This window comes from Perissodus microlepis, chromosome 13 (assembly GCF_051167445.1).
Source record: "Perissodus microlepis isolate ML-2025 ecotype Zambia chromosome 13, ASM5116744v1, whole genome shotgun sequence".
Classification (NCBI taxonomy): Eukaryota; Metazoa; Chordata; class Actinopteri; order Cichliformes; family Cichlidae; genus Perissodus; species Perissodus microlepis.
Window position 1 is genome coordinate 26292781 of NC_140473.1, and position 24662 is coordinate 26317442.

At 37.6% G+C, this 24662-nt stretch overlaps 1 protein-coding gene across 1 annotated transcript; it reads right to left on the minus strand.

The window, feature by feature from the left end:
* Positions 1-137: 137 nt before the first annotated feature.
* LOC146375257 (acetylcholine receptor subunit alpha-like) lies at positions 138-23849 on the minus strand. Its single transcript, XM_084948391.1, has 12 exons — positions 23630-23849; positions 15518-15658; positions 14783-14914; positions 11984-12120; positions 5983-6027; positions 5511-5620; positions 5164-5359; positions 4830-5067; positions 4505-4728; positions 4285-4399; positions 4053-4177; positions 138-1936 (listed from the first exon to the last, which is right to left on the minus strand). Exons 1-12 carry the CDS (start codon positions 23682-23684, stop codon positions 1808-1810), a joined length of 1647 nt encoding a protein of 548 aa, XP_084804517.1. The 5' UTR covers positions 23685-23849; the 3' UTR covers positions 138-1807.
* Between the last annotated feature and the right edge of the window lie 813 nt (positions 23850-24662).

Consider the following 24662-nt stretch of genomic DNA (forward strand, 5'->3'; position numbering starts at 1 on the left):
TTCCTAAATATTACGATCCTTCTCTTAGATTACCGTAAATCACTTTTCAGTTCACTGTCAGACACCATTTGTGATTTTTAGTGGACATATTAATTATTCAGTCACAGGTTGTGTACTCTAAATGGGTTTTGTGAACAACCAAATTTACTTTGACCATCTTTCACTCACTGCCAGGCACACCTGTTCAAGTGCGTGTTAATGCATGTAATTAACACGTGTAATCAGCCAGTCACATGGCAGCAACTGAACATTATTTTTCCATTTAATCAGGTGCACACTGCAATGATGAACTGCAGAAGTTCAAACCAACCACCAGACTGGGGAAGGCAGGTGATTTAAGTGACTTTGAAGGTGGTGTAATTGTTGGTGCTGTTGTAAATGCTGATCTATCGGGATTATCCTCCACAATCATTTTCGGGGATTACAGAGAATAGTCTGAAAATGAGAAAATATCTAGTCAAATAATGAGTCATTACAACTAACGAATGTAGAAGAGCATCTTTGAATGCAAAACACATGGAACCTTGAACCAGATGGGCTACAGCAGCAAACCCACCAGGTGCCACTCCTGCCAGCTCAGAACAGGAAACTGGGGCTACAGTTCACACGTGCTCATCAAAATCAGACAGTGGATGACTGGAAAAATATTGGGTGGTCAAATAAGTCTCACTTTCTCCTGCAAATTAAGACAGTATGGTCAGAATTTGACAAAAACAACATCCTGCCTTAAATCAGCAGTTCAGGTAATATCTGGTGGTGGTGTAATGACACACTGACTATTGTTGACCCTGGCTGTCCTTTTATGACCACCATATACCTTTCTTCCAAGTAAGAAAACAACACAAAAACAAATTAAACTGGATTCTTGAACATGACAAGAAATGAAAACATCCAGTGATTTGTCAGTGTAGTCTGAACTTCATAACACTAAAACAAAATGTTATTTTTCACTTTATTCCACATCTAGAAAACTACAAATTAAAACAAAAAAACAAAAACAAATGATTAACACAGACAGCAGGACGGAACCATATCATTATACTAAAATAAATGGTCTGTCGCAGCTGCATACATACATCAAGCTGTCTTTAGCTTGTTAAAGCACATTGGCCAATACTGCAGCTGTGGTATTTCCATTGTTTTTCACTTAATGGAATCAAAGCTGCCTAACCAATCTTAATTATTTGAACCACTTTTACTTGCTATAGGGTAACTAAAGATCTGCTTGACTTTAACATATTTTGGAAAAATTTGCTTGATAAAACCTTGCTATTATCTTGTGAGTATAGTAGAAAAAAAACCCTTAAGATATTGTCAAACTGAATGTCTGGCAAAACCAATCAATAAAAGTTCCAAGGGGAAAATAATCCAAGACAACATCTGACAATAACATTTAAGAGAACCAATCACACAAACCTTAAATCAAGCTGCCAAATATGACAACGTAACAACTACTGTTCGTGATTTTACATAAATGTAAAATAACAGTGTGCGCAATTGTGAGGCCAGCAATCACCAACTGTAGAAATACAAGAGAAACAATAGAAAAATGCTGGATTGTTAATAACAAGAACAGCTTTGTGTGACCCAGTATAACCCATCAAGATATTTGTGTATCATCATACCTGTGAGATGCCTGGAGTTTTTACTGCAGACTCCTCAATAAAAGTAAAAAATATCTCTGCACATTCAAAGTCAACACGAGTAAAGGCCCTGAACAGAATTTTGAAATTAGCTAGACCTTTGACTGCCTATCTGTGCGTGAGGGACAGTGGGATAAATGCATTCTCCTCCATCATGAAGGCATCTACAGTGTGTTGAGCTCAATGAGTCTCCCAGCAAAGACAGCAAGAGTCCCGATGATGCACACAGCCATGAACACACAGAGCAGGATGTGATCCAAAACCATGGCAACGAACTTCCACTCCTCTGCTGCCTGCAATAAGACGGTATGGAAGAAACTTTAACTTTGAGCATTCACATATTTGGAATTTACTGATCAGTTGCTAGGACACAAAAAGAGATAAGCTTTTCAATTGAATCAATAACATTGCTAAAAGATGTGGAAAATCAGATTGCCTAATGTTGCCTTGTTATCTGTCAGATATGATTTTGTGGACTACATTTATTGGCAGAAGATAAGAAAGACTCCTGTCATTCTCATCGGTGTAGAAATGATTAATCTAGAATGTAGAAGCCAGTAAGCTTAGCTTAGCTTATACATTCAAAACATTATATTAGTTTTATTAATATGAAATAACAAGTAGTTGTTTTTTGGAGAACTGTGGATTAGACGGAGTTTCCCCAGATGGGGTGACTTCCTGGGGCCACACTGTTTGGCACACTTACTGTCATTCTAACCTTCCATTTAATTCATTAAAATCAAACCATTAAACCATTGTCTCTTTGGTCATTTCATTTAGATCCAGATTCAGAGGAGAAATGTAAAAAGTTTTGATTACTGTGCCTAGTCAAAGGAGCTTGCAAAGAAAAGCGTCTGGACTTCTTTAAGTTACTTGAAGACGTTTCACCTCTCATCCGAGAAGCTTCTTCAGTTCTAAGGTCAAATGGTGGAGAGTCCCAGATATAAACCTAGTGGGAGTATCCCCCCACAGAGGGACAAAAGGACCCCCTGATGATCCTCTAATCGCCTGAGCCAAGGTGTGAAAGCGGGTGTGGGTCCCAATCAGCCAGAGTTTCGGGTGTGTTCATTGTGAAACCTGGCCCCACCTTATCATGCGAATTCATGAGGTCAGATGGCCCAGGATGTGAGTGGGCGTTAAGGCGTCTGGGAAGGGATCTCAAAACTGGATTATAGATGGCAGAGAGTTGGTGTCGTAAACCCCCGCCTCTGTTCAAAGATGGTCGCTCACAGTGGACATAGATGGCTTCTTTCACTCCTCTTTCAAACCATCTGTCCTCTCTGTCCAAAATGTGAACATTGGCATCCTCGAAAGAGTGTCCTTTATCCTTAAGATGCAGATGGACTGCTGAGTCTTGTCCTGTGGAGGTGGCTCTTCTGTGTTGTGCCATGCGCTTGTGAAGTGGCTGTTTGGTCTCTCCAATGTAGAGGTCTGGGCATTTCTCGCTGCACTGTACAGCATACACCACATTGTTAAGTCTGTGTTTTGGCGTTTTGTCTTTCGGGTGAACCAGTTTTTGTCTGAGCGTGTTGCTGGGTCTGAAATGCACCGGGATGTCATGCTTGGAGAAAACTCTCCTAAGTTTTTCTGATACACCGGCTACATAGGGGATGACAATGTTGTTGCGTCTGTCCTTCTTATCCTCCCTCGCTGGTGTCTGGTCTTCTTTTCTGTGCCTCTTTGCTGACTTTAAGAACGCCCATTTAGGATAGCCGCACGTTTTGAGTGCTTCCTTTACATGTGTGTGTTCCTTCTTTTTTCCTTCAGGCTTAGAGGGAACATGTTCTGCCCGGTGGTGTAGGGTCCTAATTACTCCAAGTTTGTGTTCCAAAGGGTGATGGGAGTCAAACAGAGGCGGGGGTTTACGACACCAACTCTCTGCCATCTATAATCCAGTTTTGAGATCCCTTCCCAGATGCCTTAACGCCCACTCACATCCTGGGCCATCTGACCTCAGGAATTCGCATGATAAGGTGGGGCCAGGTTTCACAATGAACACACCCGAAACTCTGGCTGATTGGGACCCACACCCGCTTTCACACCTTGGCTCAGGCGATTAGAGGATCATCAGGGGGTCCTTTTGTCCCTCTGTGGGGGGATACTCCCACTAGGTTTATATCTGGGACTCTCCACCATTTGACCTTAGAACTGAAGAAGCTTCTCGGATGAGAGGTGAAACGTCTTCAAGTAACTTAAAGAAGTCCAGACGCTTTTCTTTGCAAGCTCCTTTGACTACGATGACCTGGATGACTGAGAACCTTCACAGACATTACTGTGCCTACACTTGTAGATTCTTTTAAGTTTTAGAGAAGCACAAGAATGGCTGGGGAGTTGAATACAAGACTCTGAACTTCTAAGAACTTTTATGGATTGATACACTATCAATAATTCATGCAGATTTTCTCTTACATTGTTAAATTCTTCATCTGACTTCATAGTCTCTGCGATGTACTTCACCCCCTCGATTGCACTACGAACATCAGGGTTTTTAACTATGGGGGACTGATAGGTGACAGCCGTCGGGGTAGGATTACCTACAGAGGAGAGAGGAAGGTCAACAATTTTAGGACAGACTTAAACTAAAACTGTTCACTAGCATACAGTAATGGGAATGGGAATGGGAGTTGCAGTTTAGCCTCGCCTGAGATGTCGGAAATGTCCATGTCAGTAGGGAATAGCCTCTTCTGCCGAATCTCCTGACTGGGGCGCTTCATTGTTGAGAAGAACATCATGTTGGGAATGGTTTCAATGAAGACCTGAGATGCAGGGAGATAAAATTATAATATTACTAGTCTTATAAAACAGCAACAATATTTCCCATTTATTACAAATGGAGAGAGAAAAAATACCCCCATACAAACCTTACGGATCCACCCCGGCATGGTGTGCGTACTTGGTGAGCGATGATGTGTGTTGATGACGATAACAGTGATGATGATGGAGGCGATGACCATTACCATTGTGAAGAGCATGTATTTCCCTATGAGGGGAACAGCACTCGAAGTGGAGGGGATCAGCTCCACAATAACCAGCAAGAAGACAGTCAGAGACAGCAGGACAGAGATGGAGAGAGTCATCTTTTCACCTGCAGAGAAAGTGACCCACCTCTAAGTTCAAAATAATGTGAAAAAAATAATCACTGACAATTGTTTTCTGTTACCTATCAAGCTTGCAGAATGAACGTACCAGAGTCAGTAGGCAGGTAGAAGACCAATCCCGTGAGAAAAGAGAACAGCATGCAGGGAATTATGACGTTAACGATAAAATAGAGAGGCAGTCGCAGCATCAGGAAATGGTAGGTAATGTCCAGGTATGGTGTGTCAGGACAGCAAGTGTAGTACACCCAGTGCTTCCACCCTCTGTAGTCCTTTAACACCCATTCACCTGACTCCATGAAGTTACTGAGGTCAGGTCGATCACTCTCCTAAAAGACAGTGGTTCACAAACATTTTAGCGTCCCCATGTTCAGCTGTTTGCACACAGTCTAAATTCCCAGATTAAAAAAAGCATTTACGCTCACCGGGTTGATTACGACCAGCAGGCCATCATATGTCCAGGTTCCCAATTTCATAGTACAGTTCTGTAGGTCAAATGGGAAGTGGAGGACAACAATCTCGCAGTAACTCTTAAAGATGGCTGGAGGGTTCCATATTATCTTGCCAGTGTACTCTAGCAGGACTTTAGTTTCATGGATGATGGCAAAATCACCATCAGCACTGCAGATGTAAAGGAGGGTAGAGGACAGAGGCAAAGGAAAACCAAGCATGTAAGTGGAGCAGCAAGTCATTAACCCCCCCCCCCCCCCCCCCCCCTTCCCCAAATATAGGTTTGTTTGCTTTTTTTAACACAAAGAGAAATGAAAATTACTTGTTGTATAACACAAGGTCAGGTTTCCATATGTCAGATGAAGGAACTCTGATCTTTCTGATTCCTCCATAGTCTTCAGGATTCCACCGTAAGTTAACGTCTACCCATTGCTGTAAAGTGAGTAAAAATTTTAGATCATTATTTCACTTCTAAGGTTGTATTTAGCTATGTGATGCCGATTAGAGGATTAAATGGGATGACCAGATCCCAGTAAAGTAACTGTGGGACAAACGCAGTGCTTGTGTGGGACAAAGTGGAATGCTGGGAGGAAATCAGTTACATATTTTAATTTATTTTTTATGACTTATTTTCTTCAGTGCCTTGCATCATATTCATCAAAATCTGCGAAGCTTGTGATTTTCTGGTAACTTGTAACTTTCACTGATGTCCATAGCATTAGGCCAACCTTCAAATGGTGTGCAGTCCCACTTAAAGTTATAATGCATGGCCAGTTGTAGTCACACAGACTTACCTGTCGGAGACGAACATTACTGGTCACAATTTGGTTAACTTCATCCTGGGAAAAGACAAAAGGGTCAAGAACAGGTGAAAACATTTTTATGACAATTTATTTTGTGATGTCTACCCCACATGTCATGCCCCACGATGTCATAAGTCACTGGACACTGTGAACATCCACGGTCACCACTTCATGCATAATGGACCTTCCATGTGTATGGACATGTGCAGGTATATATGTCTGTATATGTATACATATGTATATTTAGTGTGTACATGTGTGTGTGTACATGTCTATAAATAGGAATAGTAGTGGTACAATAGCTATATCAAGCTATATAGTTTATGTCTTCCATACTTCCAACTATATCCATAATCACATACTGTATATGTTACCATTGTATATAGTGTATTATCTTACTTTTTTTCATTGATTGTACTTATTTGTATTTTTGTATTTCCTTCTGATATCTGTACCTGAGCTGAGGTGACGCAAAAATTTCCCCGTTGTGGGATCAATAAAGTCTTATCCTATCTTATCTTATCTTACATACATGTTTACATGACCTGTATTAAAAAGTAAAAAGTAAAAACAAAACAAAATGATGGTAACATCTTTTTTTTTAAATTTCTTGCTGGCATCACCCCATATTTTAGTTATCTATCACAATAAATTTAACATCTTGAACCCCAAAGGTCATGACATGCCCAAAATGAATAGAGTATTTCTCTGCAACTACAAACTCTGTGTAAACAATCAAAATAAACCTAATACTAATGAGACTTCATCATAGGTGTAAATATTACAGCAGATGCTACTGCGTCATAGTAACTGAGGATGGAACACAGGTAAGAAGATTGTTTTCCTGCTTAATTTTTTTGTGAATGTTACAGCATATAACCCCTTTGATATTATCCTGTGGTAGACAATAAATTCCAGAAAACCACAAATCAACATATAGACATTATTTGTGCAAAGGCTGATGCTGCTGACCAAAGTTACAGATGGTTCTGCAATTTGGCACATTTTGGCTCATCTTGGCAGAATCTGTGACAGTTGAAATTTCTTAGGAATTAAACTGCAAAAATGATCTAAGTTTATTTCATGCCTAAAAATGCTTAGTGTTTTTTTCTATATATATTTTGAAGGATTACCCACGCACATGTATAATGGGCCTTGTTTTTGCACTGCGAAAATAGTCTTTGAGACTTTAAATTCTGTGGAGCAGTCACTTCGGATTCTATTGGCCGATTTGCATGATTGACCCCGCCATTTAAGCCAATAGGATCACGGATAATGTCACCACGTTTACGTCACTCCCAACAAAACGCAAATTGCAAGGCCAAAAACATACGCGCAGCAAACGCATGACACTTGCCATTGTCCAATAAAATCGCTGTCATCGGGCTAACTTTGGCGATTTTTTTGACAGAAAATGGCTCTGAGGCATTATGGGAGATGCAGTTATTCAGTTAATGTAGCTGGCAGCGGTGGAAACCTGTTTTGGATGTAAGAAAGACAGCACAGGTAAGACATAATTCACTGTTTTCTAAAAATGAATCATAGTTTTGGTCTTCTTTTGCTGCTGGTTCAGTGAATTTTGGTCGCAGTGTGACGAAACTTGCTGTTTTGGAATCTGCGAGATGTCGGCTTTGAGTCTAGGTGTTAATTGTCCGTGTACCTGCCATCAGGTGAATCGAACATTCGTGCTTTGTGTTTACAACATTTTGCGGAATGTGCTGTAATGCGCTTTTAATTGTTTGTCGTCTTAGTGGTCGTAGCAATGTTTTGTATGCTGTTTCTGTGAATACCACAGGAGGAGCGTTTCTCAATTATTCTAGTAGACTTTGTAAGTTCACACAGGAGTCCGAGAACGCAGCGCGATCATTCTACAATTGGAACGGTAGTGTACTTTATGACATCTCCATTCCGGAGTTTTTACTGCCATCCCCTCTTAATTTAACTGTGATTCAGCTTTGCAATGGAAATTACACATGACATGAAAAAAATTACACATGTTGTAGTAGATTTTTTTTTTTTTTTTTTCTTTTTAAGAATTTTTTTTTTTATCTTAAGCACTTTTGCAAAATTCGCTTTTAAGTGTCATCTGTTTCATGATGTCTAATAAGCTTCATACAGTTAAGCACAATCACTACATGACAGAAACACAAGCTTTTCTCTCTATTAATAAAAATATGATAGGTGTGTGAATAATAACAAACAGGTGAGATGTTAGAACGGTTTTATTTTCATTTTAGTAGAAACTTACAAGCTGCTGAGGTTTAGAAAAGAATTAAGCAAATATTTAAAATATAATCTGATCATTTTTGGAGCAGGCTTCAGGATCTCCATGTATTAACATGCTGTTTTTGCTCCCAGTGAAAATGTTTCCTCCTGAATTTAAATATTTTTAATGTTAGATTTAATTTCCTGTCAGCTTTTTAAATAAGAACAGAACATTTTACTCCAGGTGGTGTGACTGGTGAAATTTAAAATACACTGACAGCTCTCCAAGTAAGACTTAAGTATTAAATAAAACAGTACAGTTATGAAGCTTAACTTTAATCTCAGCCAAACTGATTCACCCAGGAACAAATAAAACACCAAATCAAACCTTAACTTTTAGAAGCTAAGTGACTTATATATCATGTTTAACCTGAGGTGCAAAAGACCACTGGGGGGTTAAAAACGATGTACGGGGAGTCCGCTGTTTTCGCCGGTTCCAGTGAGCCTTGACCACCCTGTCAGCTATTGCAGCGGTCCCCAACCTTTTTTGCGCCACGGCCCGGTAATAATATTTTCACAGACCGGCCTTTAAGGTGTCACTGTAAATACAACAAAATAAAACCAGTACCGGTACCAAAAACAGGAAAATTTAGTCATAACACACGGGAAAAGACCCAGGGAAACCGAGTTAAAGATAAAAACCATAGAAAAATAACAATAGAAAAACAATAAAATCCCTGAAAACCATAAATTTCACACCCAAGCCTCAACTCTCGTGGCCCGGTACCAAACAACTCACGGACCGGTACCGGTCTGTGGCGCTGGGTTTGGGGATCGCTGAGGTATTGAGCTGGTGGGGTAACAGATGTCTCCGAAAACGTCAGAGCAATTTTGCAAATATGCGATGTCTTTATAAATCGAGCAGATATTTGAAGTTTACACAGGTACATTCTCACCTGGAAATATCTTAAAAGTTTAGCTCCCCTCCTCCACCATTGCCACGTTTGAGTTTTGGACAAAATGCATTCTGGGATATTTGGCTGTACCAAGTTCACACAAGTCACCACCGATGCTTGATAAAATGGAAGGGGCGAGAACACATCCAGGAATTCTGAGCATACTTGATGCGTACTTTGATTTGGAACCATATTTGGTCTGCGACTGATGACATATCACAAGTCCACGTGAACGCAGGTACACACAAGTACGTATATTGAGAAACAGCCCTAGCAACACGGTCCATGAAACCAGATGTTCCCCCTCTTGCCCCCGGCTTTGGGGGCGTTGGGGTTTAACAGGTTGGGAATTCGCATTGCTCATGTCTTGAAATTTTTTTTCTACTTGGTTTTGTGGTTAACAGGGAAATTAGCCAACTGTGAACTAGCATTCATGTTTGAGGCTAAAATGGATTTAAATTAACTAAAAATTTAACAAACACTTTCTCATGTTTTTGTATTTCGCATTTTTTGGTAATATGAACACACTTGGGTTAACACGAGACACAAACATTTTTATGATTATTTTATTTTGGTTTGGCATACAAAGCAGTACCCTCTTGACGTTATTAACTTTTCATCTTTTTTGTCAGCACTGGTAATACTAATTTATTGTCCACTATAAACTGCTTGGGGTAAAACTGAAGTGACAAGAGGAAACAAGAAGACCTTTTCCATCTCTTAAGAGGAATAAAATGGATGAAGGGACTGTCCCAGAGACTGTCAAACCTAGTCATCTTCATGGACTTAATAAGCATAGAAGGAGAGCTACACAAAATGAGAGTTGCTCATTTTGTTTTATTTATACCTGTATCGCTTCTTTGAGGCTGCTGTGCCATCCTATATGTTTGTTGTTATCCTGGTTCTTGTGTCTTGAATTCAGCCATAGCTGGAATAGTCAAGTACCAGTTTGGTGTTATGCTGGGGTGTAACCCTTAGATGGCAGCTTGTCACGTTTTTGCATTGTATTCTCATTAACCTCTTAAGCCCCAACACCCCTGATACGGGGGCAAAAGGCAGGAGATCAGTTAGGCTTGGGGCTTAAAAGATTAACAGGATGTCTGTGGAACATGTCTGAGTTCAAGTCTTGGTCTTAACAGGGTGTCTACACCCCCAAAACACCTTGGTTGTTTGGTTTGCTTGTCATCTTCTGGTATAAATGAAATTTGGGTATGTATGTGGCAGATTAAGTAACTGCTTGTGGCGTTATATCTCTTATCATATGTGTTATTTGACTCTCTTGGTTTCTTGGTTTCTTCATGTGTTATCTAGGTTTTCAGAACTGATTTGGTGTGTTCAGTACCAACCAAAGTGATATTGCTGCATGACTTGATATGAATTATTCTAATTTTATATAATGGAAAATGTCCACTCTTTGGAGTTCCAGTTTTATACAGGGCACTACAAAAACAAAACTGGTCCTCCAAATCAGCACATGGCAGTCCTCATCTTTTAAAGACTTCATTACGTATGTTCTTTTGTTTGTCTTATCCAGTTTATAACATTTGGTATAATAATTTCTTTCCAGAATAATGGTATTATCTCTGTGGCACTGACTGAGATTTAATTATGTATGGTCCTTTTTATTATTTTGCTTTCCTGTTGAATACAGTCAAAAAAGAAAAGCCTAGGATCATATTGACACATGACTTTAATGTCCTCTCTAAATACTTTATTTTTCAGTCAAAGACAGTGTTCCTTTAACCTCTGTCAATTTTGTGCACCTATTTGGCAGGAGTTACATATGTTTGCATTAATTACTTTTCGGGGCCACATGAGAAGCCGAGAAAGTTGTGGGGCAATGCAGCAATAAGCTCAACTCAGTTCTGCTCAATATTATTTTGATCTTTTTATAAATGTTACTGTTAAGTGTAGATCCCATGAAAATGTAAAACAGGGATAATAAAGGCACTTACAGTTTATCATTATTGATTCAACATTACCCAAAAACAAATTTAAAGACCTAACTCTGTGCTAATGCTATTTTACTTTCAGTTTTATGATCTAATCTGCAGTTTTAAGTTTTTTTTTTTCCCTGTTCATTGCGAGAAATCTGGTCTGTTTGGGCTTGAACATGTGCACTGAAGTCAAGTCCAACGTTTGAGGTTGTAATATGAAGGACAGCAGGCAGGTGATCATGACCGCGAGAGGATCTGGATTAGCTTGAACTTCATCACAGAGAATGTTTGTTCATATATGAAGGCAGATCCAAAGAGAACCAATATCGTCTAAGCATATTTCCTTTTCCGTGTGTAAAGTTCTTCTCTTTGAGAAAATAAATAATAAATAATTTTTTTTTCTTTTTTTCCCCTAAGTGGTCTAACCATAGTGAATCAAAAGTGCAACAATGTCTGTGATTCAGTGCCTTTGCCCAGTTTTTAGTCCTAACATCAACAACAAGTAATTTCTGGGTTCATTTCAGTTACTGTGTCTTGCAACATTTTTCCCTGTCTGATTTAGACAGTCATCATCTGTAACACTTTCCAGTTTGTCCAATTTCAGACTAAGACTATGAAGGTCATTTACCTTTGTGAACAAATCATTCCCTGTCACCATAGTCCTTTTCATTGAACACCTTAAGGCCAGCTCCTCCATAATCAAAAATCTTTGGTTATTGTAATTTCATTATATTGGTTAGTATTTGAAATTTAAGCCAACAATTGTTGATTGAGTTTGTCCTTTTAGAGAAACTGCAATTACAGTCAAAAGGTCAAAGTCAAGAAACAACACAGTGGCGACAGCTGGTCATATCTTTCTTCATGTAAAATGCAGACAAAGAGTTACAGACTTACCACACTTATAAGCTGTATTAACTGTAGTCCCACAGTAACCACTACAGCTTCACTGAAGTGGTTAACAGGACGAACCACTTTGTTGTAACCAGTGAACAGTCGTTTCACCAGCGTCGTCTCATCGTTTGAGCAACATTCTACATTTAGAACAAACAAAAATAAAGTTTGGGCAGTCAGGAGGATTGAAACCGACAGCATAATGGTGTCAGACTTTAGCAGACTGATCGATAGGAAGTTGAAGACAGTCTGGGTTGTCGAATTATTAATTTAAAAAGTGTCAGATTTATTGGAAGGAATTTTACTTATGAGGTATTGATTTTTGCACACTAACTCTTCACCACACAGCCATTACTAATTATATTTTGAAGTCACTTTGACAGCATTACATGATAAGTAGAACATGTTGCCACCCAAGTATCCCTAAATGTATTTTCTCTGAAGTGACAGGGAAGGCAGTAAATTACATTTTCTGTGATTTACACTCCATTTTCCTGTTGTAGGGACCAAAATGTGTATTTTTGAGTATTGCGGATGTAGTTCCTTTGGATTATTGCTTTGTCTCACATTTGTTACCATGGTGATATTAATTTCTGGTAAATGTTTCAATGGGTGTGGTTTCCCCTTACTTACCTGGTCTCTTCTCAAGTGGCAGACGAAGTGAGAGGGTGAGAAGGACTCAGATATTTTCTGTTGACTGTCTCATCTGCTCCTGTTCTTATCACTTATACATCACTGGCTGATTGCAATGTAATATTTCAATGTTTCAAAAATCAGCATCCGTAAAAGGCAAGTGGTTTTCAGAATGGACTTTGTTGAAGTGTACAATGACAATAAAGGGCTATTCTATTATATTCTAGTCTCTATTCTAATTTAGCCTCTCAATATTGTTTTCAAAGGTATTTGTTGCTACACCTGACTTACCACATGTAATCTGAAACATTGCGTTTATCTCAGAAATCTAGAGTGCATATGGAAGAGAGAAGGACAGAGGCAGGGATGGACAGATGCAAAAAGATCAACAGTAACAGCAACAAATGGTGGTCATTTTATACTGGTGAAAAGCCTCTGCACTGAATGTCCTATGAACACTGTAATCAAATCTGTTTCTATAAGTCTGCAAGTCCTATAAGTCCTTGGTGAACTTTTGGGGTCTTAGGATGTTTGGGAATACCAACCCTGGCTAATCCATTTGACATTAAGTTTAGATCGGCTTGGGTTCCAAACACTAAACCTGCTTTTAACCCTTCTGAATATATAGTACTTTAACGCATGCTATAATGATGCATGTCAGTCTAGACTCTAGACAATATATATTTAATAAATGGCTAGAAGCAAAAAAGAAATGACAAACCATGGAGAGCACCATGCCCTGCAATTTTTTTTGGTCTTTTTTGCCCATGCTTTTCCTCTCCACTAGGTCTGATGAAATTCAGCCTGGTAGTTTTTTGTCTGATAAATAAACCAAGACGGCAAACAACCATCAAGCCAACGACAGGAGTTATAATAGTCTAGCATTTTCCATTAGCTTCACATTTTTGTCCTAAATTTAGTTTTCTTTCAGTTCTGTTTACAGAGTGGGTCTACTCATTTCTAATGGTACTGGGAGTTTTAACTTTTAATATATTATTGGCATTTGTCAATTTGTAAGATATAAAGTACATGAATACTTCGGTCACATATAAACTGCTTAAAAATATGTACCAATGCACCATTACTTTACTAAAGAAACTATTTACTTTAGTTACTTTAGTTACAAGGCCCTAAAAATGAATAAATAAATAATAAAAACAAAGTAAATAAATATTTTATTTACTTGTATTTATTATAAGGACCCAAAAAGCAAAAGAGGCAGTGTATTGGTAATCTTACTGAGTATTATAGCAAAAGACAATAACAAAAGTCTTATAGCAAAGACATCATGTAATTTTGTCTTGTGACCAAGCAAACAGCCCTGTGAGCAGGTGACAGCTTTTGCATATTATTTTGGGAATCTGTTGGCTGGCTACATTGAGCTGCGTGAGCTCGGATCTGGTTTCATTTAGCCACCATGAGCAAATTCTCTCTCTCTCAGAGGAGCACTCTGTCTGGGCCGCTGATTCACCCAGGCACTCTGGTCCATAAGGAGGCTCTTAGGCTGCGGTTAATACTGATCTACTTTGTGTTTTTATTTGGAAAATTTAGTTTTTGAATCTTACCAATGTCATATGCCCTTAATTTTTTTTGAGGTCATTTAACATCTAATTGCATCCTCCAACAATTGTAATTAATTTACATATTAAAAATAAATTACTTTAGATGACAGCTGATGAGATGAGAGCTGGCTAACTAAACAGAAAACATTTATACCAGCTCATGTTGGGCTTTCATAAAAAATAATTATTTTTTCCTGCTGATAAATAGTTTGATTACATTCTCATTTTGTATGAGTTTATTCACTAAGCATTAGATGGATGCAAAGTTGCATCCACTTTAAAGAAATTTTCCCTAATGCCATGAACACTCCCTTTTAAAGGATAACGATAGCTGACAGTGGCAAAAATGACATGTCAAAAATGAATGGGGTATTTCTCTGCAATTACAAAGTCTGTGCAAACAATATTGGTATCAAAATAAAGCTAACGCTTGTGACATTTCATCAGAGGTGTAAAAATTTCAGCAGATGTTACTGTGTCAAAGTTACTGAGGCTGGAACACAGATAAAATAAGTAGAAATTTTCCTCACCTATTTTTTATTTTTATTTTTTTCTTTTTGTTTTAGCATATAACCCTTTTAAAAATATGCTTTAGTTCAGATTTTACCTCCTTTGGGCCCTTGCACTAATGGCATGGGGGGCTGTAGGATATCCTGTCTTTGTGGAACATCAGAATGAACATTTGAGGTGTAGGGAAGATCCAAGCTGGTCTTGCTCAACAAATGTTGTTTCACATGCTCTGCAGACACACACAGACCCATAAGGTCAAAACGGGAGAGACGCACACAGACATACAACAAAATAAATAAACAAACAAAATAAAGAAAAACATAAGCAGACCATTTGCTACATTGTTTCTGCTAGTTGCCTTTTCCTTAATCAGATTTTTCTGTACAGAGAAAAGCTTAAATTAACAAAACAAAAACGATGCTCATAGCTTTTCACCCCAACCGGTCGCGGCAGATGGCTGCTCCTCCCTGATCCTGGTTCTGCTGGAGGTTTCTTCCTGTTAAAAGGGAGTTTTTCCTTCCCATTGTTGCCAAAGTGCTTGCTCATAGGGGGTCATATGATTATTGTCTCTGTATGTATTATCATAGTCTACCTTACAAAATAAAGCGCCTTGACTGTTGTTGTGGTATGCTGCTGCATTTAAAAAAAAAAAAAAAAGAAAAAAAAAAGAAAAAGATTTTTACACTCTAAAAGGTGATAATGGAAAGGACAAATTCAACATTTAAAATACATAAAAATGTTAATTATTCCTACAGGGATGGGCTTTTTTTGCATAGAAGATTCAAGACAAGCTAGATGCATATAAAATCTAGAAAATCTCCTCATCACTGACCAGGGAGTCTGTTCAATATGGTTTTGAACTCCTCCAAATCTACGTCTGATTCCATGTCCAAGTTCAGTTCTTTGAGGAGCTGCGGGTTGTCCTTGACGAAGTTTAACATCACCTGGATAGTATTCAGGGAGAGTTTTTCTCCTGCAGAGAAAGTGAAGAGGAGCGGACAATGGTATTACATGTTTTTCACAATGTTCGTTAACTCTGAGCAACACACAAACAACAAAATAATAAATCCACTTGATGATTCTCTTAATCAGATGTAACAATACATTGGATCTCTTTTTCATTAACAAATTAGTGAGTTAAATGTACCATGTTGCACTTGGGTAGAAATTAATAAAGACTGTACTATTATTGGCTGCTTTATGGTTTTCAGGCTGCAGTATACATTTGTCTGATAAACGTAGTGAAGACATTAACAGATGTGCATCGAAATTCTAAACCTAGTGACTGATCAAATGGGAAATATGGGCACATCCAACCATCAACATCCATGGCAAGAAAAAAAGGAAACGGTGAAGTGTCAAACCCTGCAGTTCCTCCAATGTCCACTTGAGATTGGCTTCAAAAGTAGGTCAATCTCCCAACCCCACAGTGAAGCCAATCTTTCAGCTTTTAGGTATGAACTATAAACACTTGATGATTTTATGTTATTGGATATTTTTTTTTCAAAATTACCATGTGAATTCTTGAGTTATACAGAAACATGTTTGCTAAATTTAAAAAAAGAAAGGAAAAACCCATTAATAAACTTGCATCTGAGTGTTATTTATTTATTTTACTGTATTTGTACTTTTATAGGATGTTTTTCAACATTCTGTGTCTAACATGAAGCTACAGTTTCACTGAAGTCTTATGCAAATACAGGATACCAGGACAGAAAGTCAGATTACTACAGATTATTAATGGGAGCATGCCACTAAACATGTCCTTTGTGTTTGCATGTTCTCTCTGTGCTGAGTTACAGACAAGAAAGCTCAGATGGTGATTACTGTGAAGGTGGACAGAGAATTTATTTATTTTTTTGGCTTTTTTTGTCAACAGGACAAAAACTGCATTTAAATGTGGAAATACAAAGCAAAATCCTTTATCTAATGCAAATAACATCTGGCCATCCATCATTCCTCACTGAGTCAATGTTAAATGGAGGTAATGCCTTTGAGTTCATACGCAGACGTTCTCATTCACTTTGTTCAGCCCTCCAGCTGTAATGGCAGGCAGGTTTGTTTACTTACTTTTGCTGAGAGAGACAGCAAAAGTAAAATGGCTTCATGGCTTTGGTAGTTGGAGACACTTAATCAGTTTATCTGCAGTTTGTGTGAATTCAGTTCAGTTTCATAGTCATTTTAATGTCAAAGTATCACCAAAAAGGAAAATCTCAAAAACAGTCAGTGCGTCAAACTTGATAAGTTTTTATCAAACATTTCTGGATGGACACCAACCGAGCTGTGTTGAAGTTTGTGTGTTAGCTGAACTTTAAAAGCCGGAGAATAAAAACATTCAGAAAGTGTTTCATTTTGCTGTAATTATTGTTGTAAACCCTCATTAATGAGAACAATGGTCACATCTCTTTGGCTCACTCCTGACTGATGAGTTTTTAATGATGCTGCTGCCCAGTTATCTCTCCTAATAAAATCATCTCCTTTCTGCAGCAGTTAGTTTGTTAAATAGTGACATGTGTTTCTGATGAGGGTTTTGATCCACGAGTAGTAAAGTAAAATCCACAGTTTAGCATTTTTGGGAAATTGGCTACTTTTTTTTTTTTTTTTTTTCCCGGCAACCATTACTACAAGAAAAGACAATCAATCTGTATGGAGGCACAAAATATATTTTACTGCAAAAGTAAACAAAGAGTCCCATTGTAAAGCATATGATTACATTTGATTATGATGTAAAATGTATATATAAAAAAAAGGGTCAGAGAAAGAATAGATGCTTCATTTAAAGTTTAGTGTCCTAGAGTGCTTTATACATCTGTATTCTACAAACTCTGATGCTGTCATGTAGTTTGAAGAACTGAGGCACACATTTAATCTGAATAGAAAACCAAGCCACCTGGTACATGTGAAGGGGCATAATATATTTAATGGGAGAATTTACCAAACTGACACACTAATGTCAAACTTAAAGCTTCAACATAGTCTTTTGCTGCTAGTCCACCAGGGTAACATCCCTCAGACACATTATACTCCCCACCACCAGATTATCAAAACGAATAGATACAGGTTTTGAAAAAGTGAGTGTTATCTTACAATTGAGTGTTATTCTATATTTAAACTGCTTCTCTACAGCTGAAATTTCTCCAAGGACTAGCAGCCTTGGGAGTGAGTACCACTTTTAGTCTTTATTAAGTTTTTGAGAACTTAATTTAACCCCTTTGTTGGAGAGGAGGCATTTCTGAAAGTAAGCAAAAAACAAACAAACACTTAGTTGTTGTGAACTCTGACTTGGAGGGGTACTCTACTTTAAAATAACTACCAGCTACAGGTACATGGAGCAGTTTATTTTTGTCAAATCACTGCCACTTTCCTAAAGAGTTTATGGTCTCACTTATTGAACACAATATGAGGTTTATGATCCCATTAGTGTAACCAAAAAAAGGGCAATCATTTTAGCTCACTGGTTGAGCAGGTGCCCATATGCTGAAATGCAGCAGCCCAGGTTTAATGTTAACCGTCAGCTCTTTGCCCTTCCCCTGCTCTCTCCATCTCCTTCATGTCTATTTTTCACTGCTCAACTGTTAAAAAAGGCAAAAAGCCACAAAATTGATCTTTAAAAAAATATGTAAGATAAATTTGGATAAAAGCAATAACACAGGGTGTGCTTCAGGACAGGCAACCTATGCAATTTACAAGTTGTAGTCATATAAGTAAGTAGACTCTCAGATTTACAGACACGCTATATCTAAGCATGTTATGTTTGTGTGTACAATCTGAGCAATAAGTCTGAGCAGGACTTTATGTTTTGGTTCAGGTTTACAACTTTTGCTATTTCCCTGGTAAGACTCAACCACCTGATAACACATCAGGATTTTGCTTGTTTTAGGCATTATTGACATGTTGTGGTGGGCACCAACAAGGTTTTAGACTCCAGACTGAGAGTGTCTTCTTGAGTTATAACATGCGAAAGAAAACAAAGTTGGATTCACAACACATAATACATGATGTCTGTGATGTTGCTACTGAATGTTAATACTGAAACTGGTTCCTGACATATGTGTTACAAGAACATGCACAGTGCCCAGCCCAGAGCTAGCTGAATGTAAATAAACATCATTAATACACAGTAATACTACAAGACACACAATTTATGGTGCACAAAGCAGAACTTGGAGAGCAGTCAGATTGAGTTAAGATGCCAAAGTGTGTGTATGTATGTATGTATAATAGTATAAGCCACTACCATGTACACACACATGCACACAAAAGCATGTTTTGGTTTCCTTTCAAAGTTTCATTTGGGATCTTTATCGAAGATCTGTATAATGAGTGTGGTGTTGTTGTCTGCAGTGTTGATATTCATTTCCTTGGCTGTCTGCCATTAGCCGTGCCTGTTGCTGTGTGCATGTCATCTGTCTGTTGCACTGAGAAGCTTTGATCTGACCACATACAAAAATAGAGAAGAGGCGGGACATGGAAGCCACTTGGAGCTGTCAGTCATTGCCCACACTCTGCATTTTCACATGATGCCGCTGCAAAATAAAAATCTTTTTGTCTAATGCAGTTTCATATGGGCTCTTGAAACGTTTGAACAGAGATCACTAGTTTGAGTGACAGCACACAGAAGGTGCAGACAAACGCTTCGGGGGAAAATAATTTGTTGTTACTGTGACTGTATTTGAGCAAGTTTTTTAAGATATTCAAGTAACCAGTTACGCTTTAAACTAGCTCATCTGTCTGCCTGGCTTTGCTTTGAATTTTTTGCCTTCCATATAGTGGACTTTAATTGGAGCATCCTGTTAAATATGGTTGAACTGGTACGTTTGTGTCTATGATAACAGTTACGTGTGTCCATAACAGGAACTGGGATCCACTTTCTCTTCTCTTCATGTGTCCTACTGGAATGGGCCAAATTTATTGGGGTAGTTGAGTTGGGGTGTGGATGACACACCAATACTTTATTAACTTAATTATTCAAAAAACTCTCTAAAAGGTTATTTTCTGCAAATATTTTAACTACATTGTAACAAATGGGAAAAAAATTTGTAGTATGTTTCATTTCCTCTCCAAAAATTCCTTCTCCTATGGACATAATCCAACACACAAACTCTACCATCACAGATTCAGTTAGCTGTGGACCAGCAGGACCATACGCAGCTGGTGTCTAAGATCACAGATTTTCCATTTGATATTTGTAAATTTTTTTGCAGTCATGATCAGTGTTGGTCAAGTTACTTGAAAAAAGTAATCAGTAACTAATTACTGATTACTTCCCCAAAAAAGTAATGCCGTTACTTTACTGATTACTTATTTTCGAAAGAAATTAATTACTTAGTTACTTAGTTACTTTTTAAAAACACGATTTACAACCTGAATAGGTGATGAAGCGATAGATCTGTCAACCCAATTCTACTCTTTCTGCATAATCCATCATACAAAATGTAATCAAATGGAAAAGTCTCTTTTTTTTTAAACTTGTTTTATCCGTTTTAATCTTTTAACTTTATGCATCAAGCAAAAATTAAATTATATGCACCATTCTCTGACTTGAAGAAATTAGTTTAACATTTAAACCTATTTTCTGCACATTCCAGCACATAAAATAAAATATTTTTTGTGTTTACACTCAGTCTTTCAAATAGATGCAAGTAAAACACAGCAGAAAGTAAATAAAATCAAAGACTGGCAGTCCTGTTGCTCTATTTTCACCTGTAAAGCAGGAGTGGGTAGGTGGAGGTGTGCTCTGGTGCCGGTGTGGCGCAGCGGTCAGTGGAAGAATCCGCGAGTTTCTCTGTGAATTTCCCATTACGTCGTTGCGCACTCGGAGCTTGTTTAGGGTTTTTTTTTCGCTGTAAAAAGAAGTTTTCTTCCCACCACAACGGACGCTAATGTTTTTGTCACTTTTTATGGAATCAAACTCAAAGTAAGGTCAGTACTTCCAAGCTTTAAACGCTGCACGCTCATACTCTCTCCCGCACTCCATATATTATCCATTGTTGATCTGCAGACAGCTGTTGTCACGAACGTCGCACTCGCTTACGTCACTGTCATGAGACATTCTCGCAAAAAAATCACGGTTTTAGTAACGCAGTAACGCAGCGTTCCTACGGGAAAGTAAGGGTAATCTAATTACCGTTTTTGCAATAGTAATCCCTTACTTTACTCGTTACTTGAAAAAAGTAATCAGATTACAGTAACGCGTTACAAGTAACGCGTTACTGCCCATCTCTGGTCATGATATTCTGTTTTTATTTACAATTTACAGATTGTTAGAACTTTTTGGCAAACAAGAGCCTTTTTAAAAAAAAAAAAAAAAAAAAACATATTTCAACTTATCTCTGGTACTTTGTGAATTCTTAAGCCCAATCTAAAAAGATGTTTTTTGCTCAAAGGGTTAGGGTTATATATTAAAACATGATATGCCATTGTAGAATATAGTTTTTTATCTGAATATCTAATTCTTACTATATTTAAGTAGAGTTTTGACATGCTGAAATGTCGATATAAGACCCTGGTAAATGTGTTTCGAGGAACACTCATAACATCTTGAAATAAAAACCTTTTCAAATTCTTTATGAGCATCCATTTTTGTTTCACGTCTGCAGTGATGCAGATAATATCCAACTGGTGGCTTACATGCTACACCCATTCATCCTGACATACCACCTCCATCTTACATCAATTTATCATCAATGTGTTTCATGAAATCTATCAGTATGAGTCACTGAATTGAAATAGAAAAATATGTTATTCCTGGATGAAGCTATTAGTGGTGGACACCAACAGTGTGGACAAGTAACAAACTACTGACTGCCAGTGGTTGTGTGTTTTCAGCACTTTAATTTATTTATATTATATTAATTATAATTATATTTAATTATATATAATATATAATATAATATTTCTGGCAATATTGAAAAAGCAAAACAAAAAAGTACAATTTGATTGATGCTTGCAAGTAAATGAAAGGCATTTTCCATTCTTTTCTAGTGAGCTACTGTCATTGATGACACGCTACCTAATTTGAAGTAGGAATGTATTGAAACAAGGTGCCAGCAGTAGCAGCAGTGCAATAGTCGCGATTTGGCAATATGTGTTTGGAACCTGTGCAATATTGTCACATAATAAACTGAAAAGTTTGGATATTTGGATAGTGGATATTGTGTCCCAGATGCTTAAAGCCCTACTTTTCCTCCATATAACCACATCAGTAATTTCCATCCACCATTTGCTTTTCCTGTTTTCCAAGTTTCTTCCATATTTTGCAAAGTACAGTGCTTTGTTGGAGGTTGTTGAAGTAGCTTTTTTTTTTTTTTTTTTTTTTTAATCTAATAAATTGTCCTAGCTGTTGCCCTCTCATATCTGGGCTTGTCCCCTGTTTGTACACACCAAGGAACATAAAAACATGGCATTTCTCTAGCAATGATATTGCAATACAACACCTTTACATAGTGTAGAAATTACTATTAGTGATATCGTGGACAATCTTGCACAGCCCTATTTTCAAGAGATTGAAAGAAACTTCAGAATAAATAAATTTTATTTATTCCAGTTGCACATACACTAGCCTTATGTTCTAATCTTGGATACATTTGTACATATTATCTGCTAAATATTATATCCTTAGGTTTTTTTTTTTGTTTTTTTTTTTTAAAAACAAACTCTGAAGTGCTATTTTTATGTATCATCAATACAAAGGACATGTTTGTGTTTGTTCTCTTTGACTGATTTCATGTACAGTTAATCTTATTATAGGTTCTTTGGGATAAAAGTGCATTGCTTCAAGGCAGCGGCTGATACTAAATAGAACCAGAGTCCTTTAAAAAAAAAAAAAAAAAAAAAAAAATCCTTTCACCCTTTACAAGATAAGCCAGTCACTTTATGTTGCATCTTTCATCTTCCTTTCAAAACAGTATATGACATGAGTAAATGATATGTGTACCGTGCATTCATTTGTATGGGATGAGGTGATGAAAAGTACCATACTCCATGGGAAAAATAGTTGCATAAACCTCATGAACCTTGCAGGAATTTATTCGAAAATGCAGAGAATATAAGACTCTGAGGTTTTTGGTATTCTGGTACTGAAGTTGTGGTTATTTAACTATCTAGTACTTGAAAGGTCACCGTTTTAAGTACACCAAGAAACAGTGTGTTGATTAACAACTATGTGTCACATTAAATGTCCTTGGGCAAAGGCACTAAATGCATACCTGCTCAAAGATAAATACACAGTATTGAATGCAAAAGGAATGTTAACAATGCTGGAGAGACTTTTTTTGTGGGTATGGGATATTTCAAGGACAGATGAAACCACAGCGTCATTTTAAAAATGATTTACAAGTAAAACAAAAGACTGAATACCATCACAGTGAAAACATGATACAGCAGCTGTAAACTCTAAAGAGATGGTCTTCACATATACATAAAAAGCACAATTACCACAGACTTTTTTCTTTCTTTTTAGACAATGCTCCTTTGTAAAGGGTTTTTCAGAAGTAGCAAACGCCTATCTCTCGTTGTGCCAGTTGTTTCCAAGGGGATTCAATCTTGTGATTATGATTATGATGCTTCGAGATTTTTATTTGGATTTATTTTTATGCTTTTCATCGATGTGATGAAGCCCTTTGATTTCAGTATAATGGATTTGCCAAAATCAGCTGCTCCTCTGTGGTTGTTTAAAATGTTATTAACGTTGCTTAACGTGTTTATTTTTGGTCAGAAAGTGATGTCCTGTTTCCTGAGACTGGTCCTATAGAACATAATTTACAGAAGACTAAAATTTCACAGCATGGAAAGTACTTTGTAATTAACCATTTCTAATGTCGGATTTTCTAAATAATATATTTCTTTTTCTTTCTTCTTTATCTGTTTCGAACCAGCACTGTTACAGCAAGCTGAAACATAACTGATAAGATTGAAATATCAACACACACTGAGGACTACTTACCAGAACATACACAGAGGATGCATGTCAGTAAGAGGTGGACCTTTGGAACATTCATATTTCCACCAGATGTTTAAAGAAACAGCTTAGAAATCCACGGCATCCGTTTGGTAATGTGTTGTTGACTCGTTATCAGGTCAGAACCAAATCTAACCTGAATGCTAACTTTACATAGACACAGAAACATGCACTAAAGCTGTAGCAGTCACCTTAAAGCTGAAGTGAGTAGTGGGAAGGGGATCATCCAGTATGTGAGCTCATGTTTCTTATGGTCAACTCTACTTCCCCCACCCAACAACATCCCGACCTCTCAGCGCGTGTCATGCAGAGGAGACAGCTGGGACTGTGTGTGTGTGTGTGTGTGTCTGTGAATTGAATATACACAAATCAGCACAATCATCATTTTCTCTCACTGAACCCAACGCAGGCTCTGTCAATGAAACAGAGTAGCAAAGAACAGTCAGAGATAAAGAAAGCTTGGCTTAAATCAGTGAAGACAAACATGCTAACACTTTAGGAGACCGAGACGGGAAGGCCAACAGGAGGACAGCTGATAGCTGTCACTGGTGGAATGAGAAGCATGTCCACACATGCTGCTAAGCGGTAATACACACTCTAGCAGACAGACACACACTATACCTACTACACTGCTAGCTTGCATGAAGCAGTGCGCTTCCGATTGACCAGTATTAAACGTTTAAAAAAAAGTTTTCCTCCTTCTTAAGGTGAATTTTATTTTGTTAAAAATGACTCAGAGCAGTTTTATTTTATGACAGAACCACTGACTTTTGACGAGGCAATTTATTTAATTTTTGTGAAGTGATTTTCATTACTGCTTTTTTCCTTTGAAAAACTTTTTAAGTATACATGTGAGTATGCACTTAGAATTTTCAAAATCACACATCAAGTTTTTTGTTACTTTGGGCTTTTCATTGTATTGATTTGCGTATTGGAAGAGCAGTCTAGACAGATTAATCGTGATTTTCAGTTGGTCCTTTTCTAGCAGGACTTGTTAAAATTCAACAAAAAGTATGAT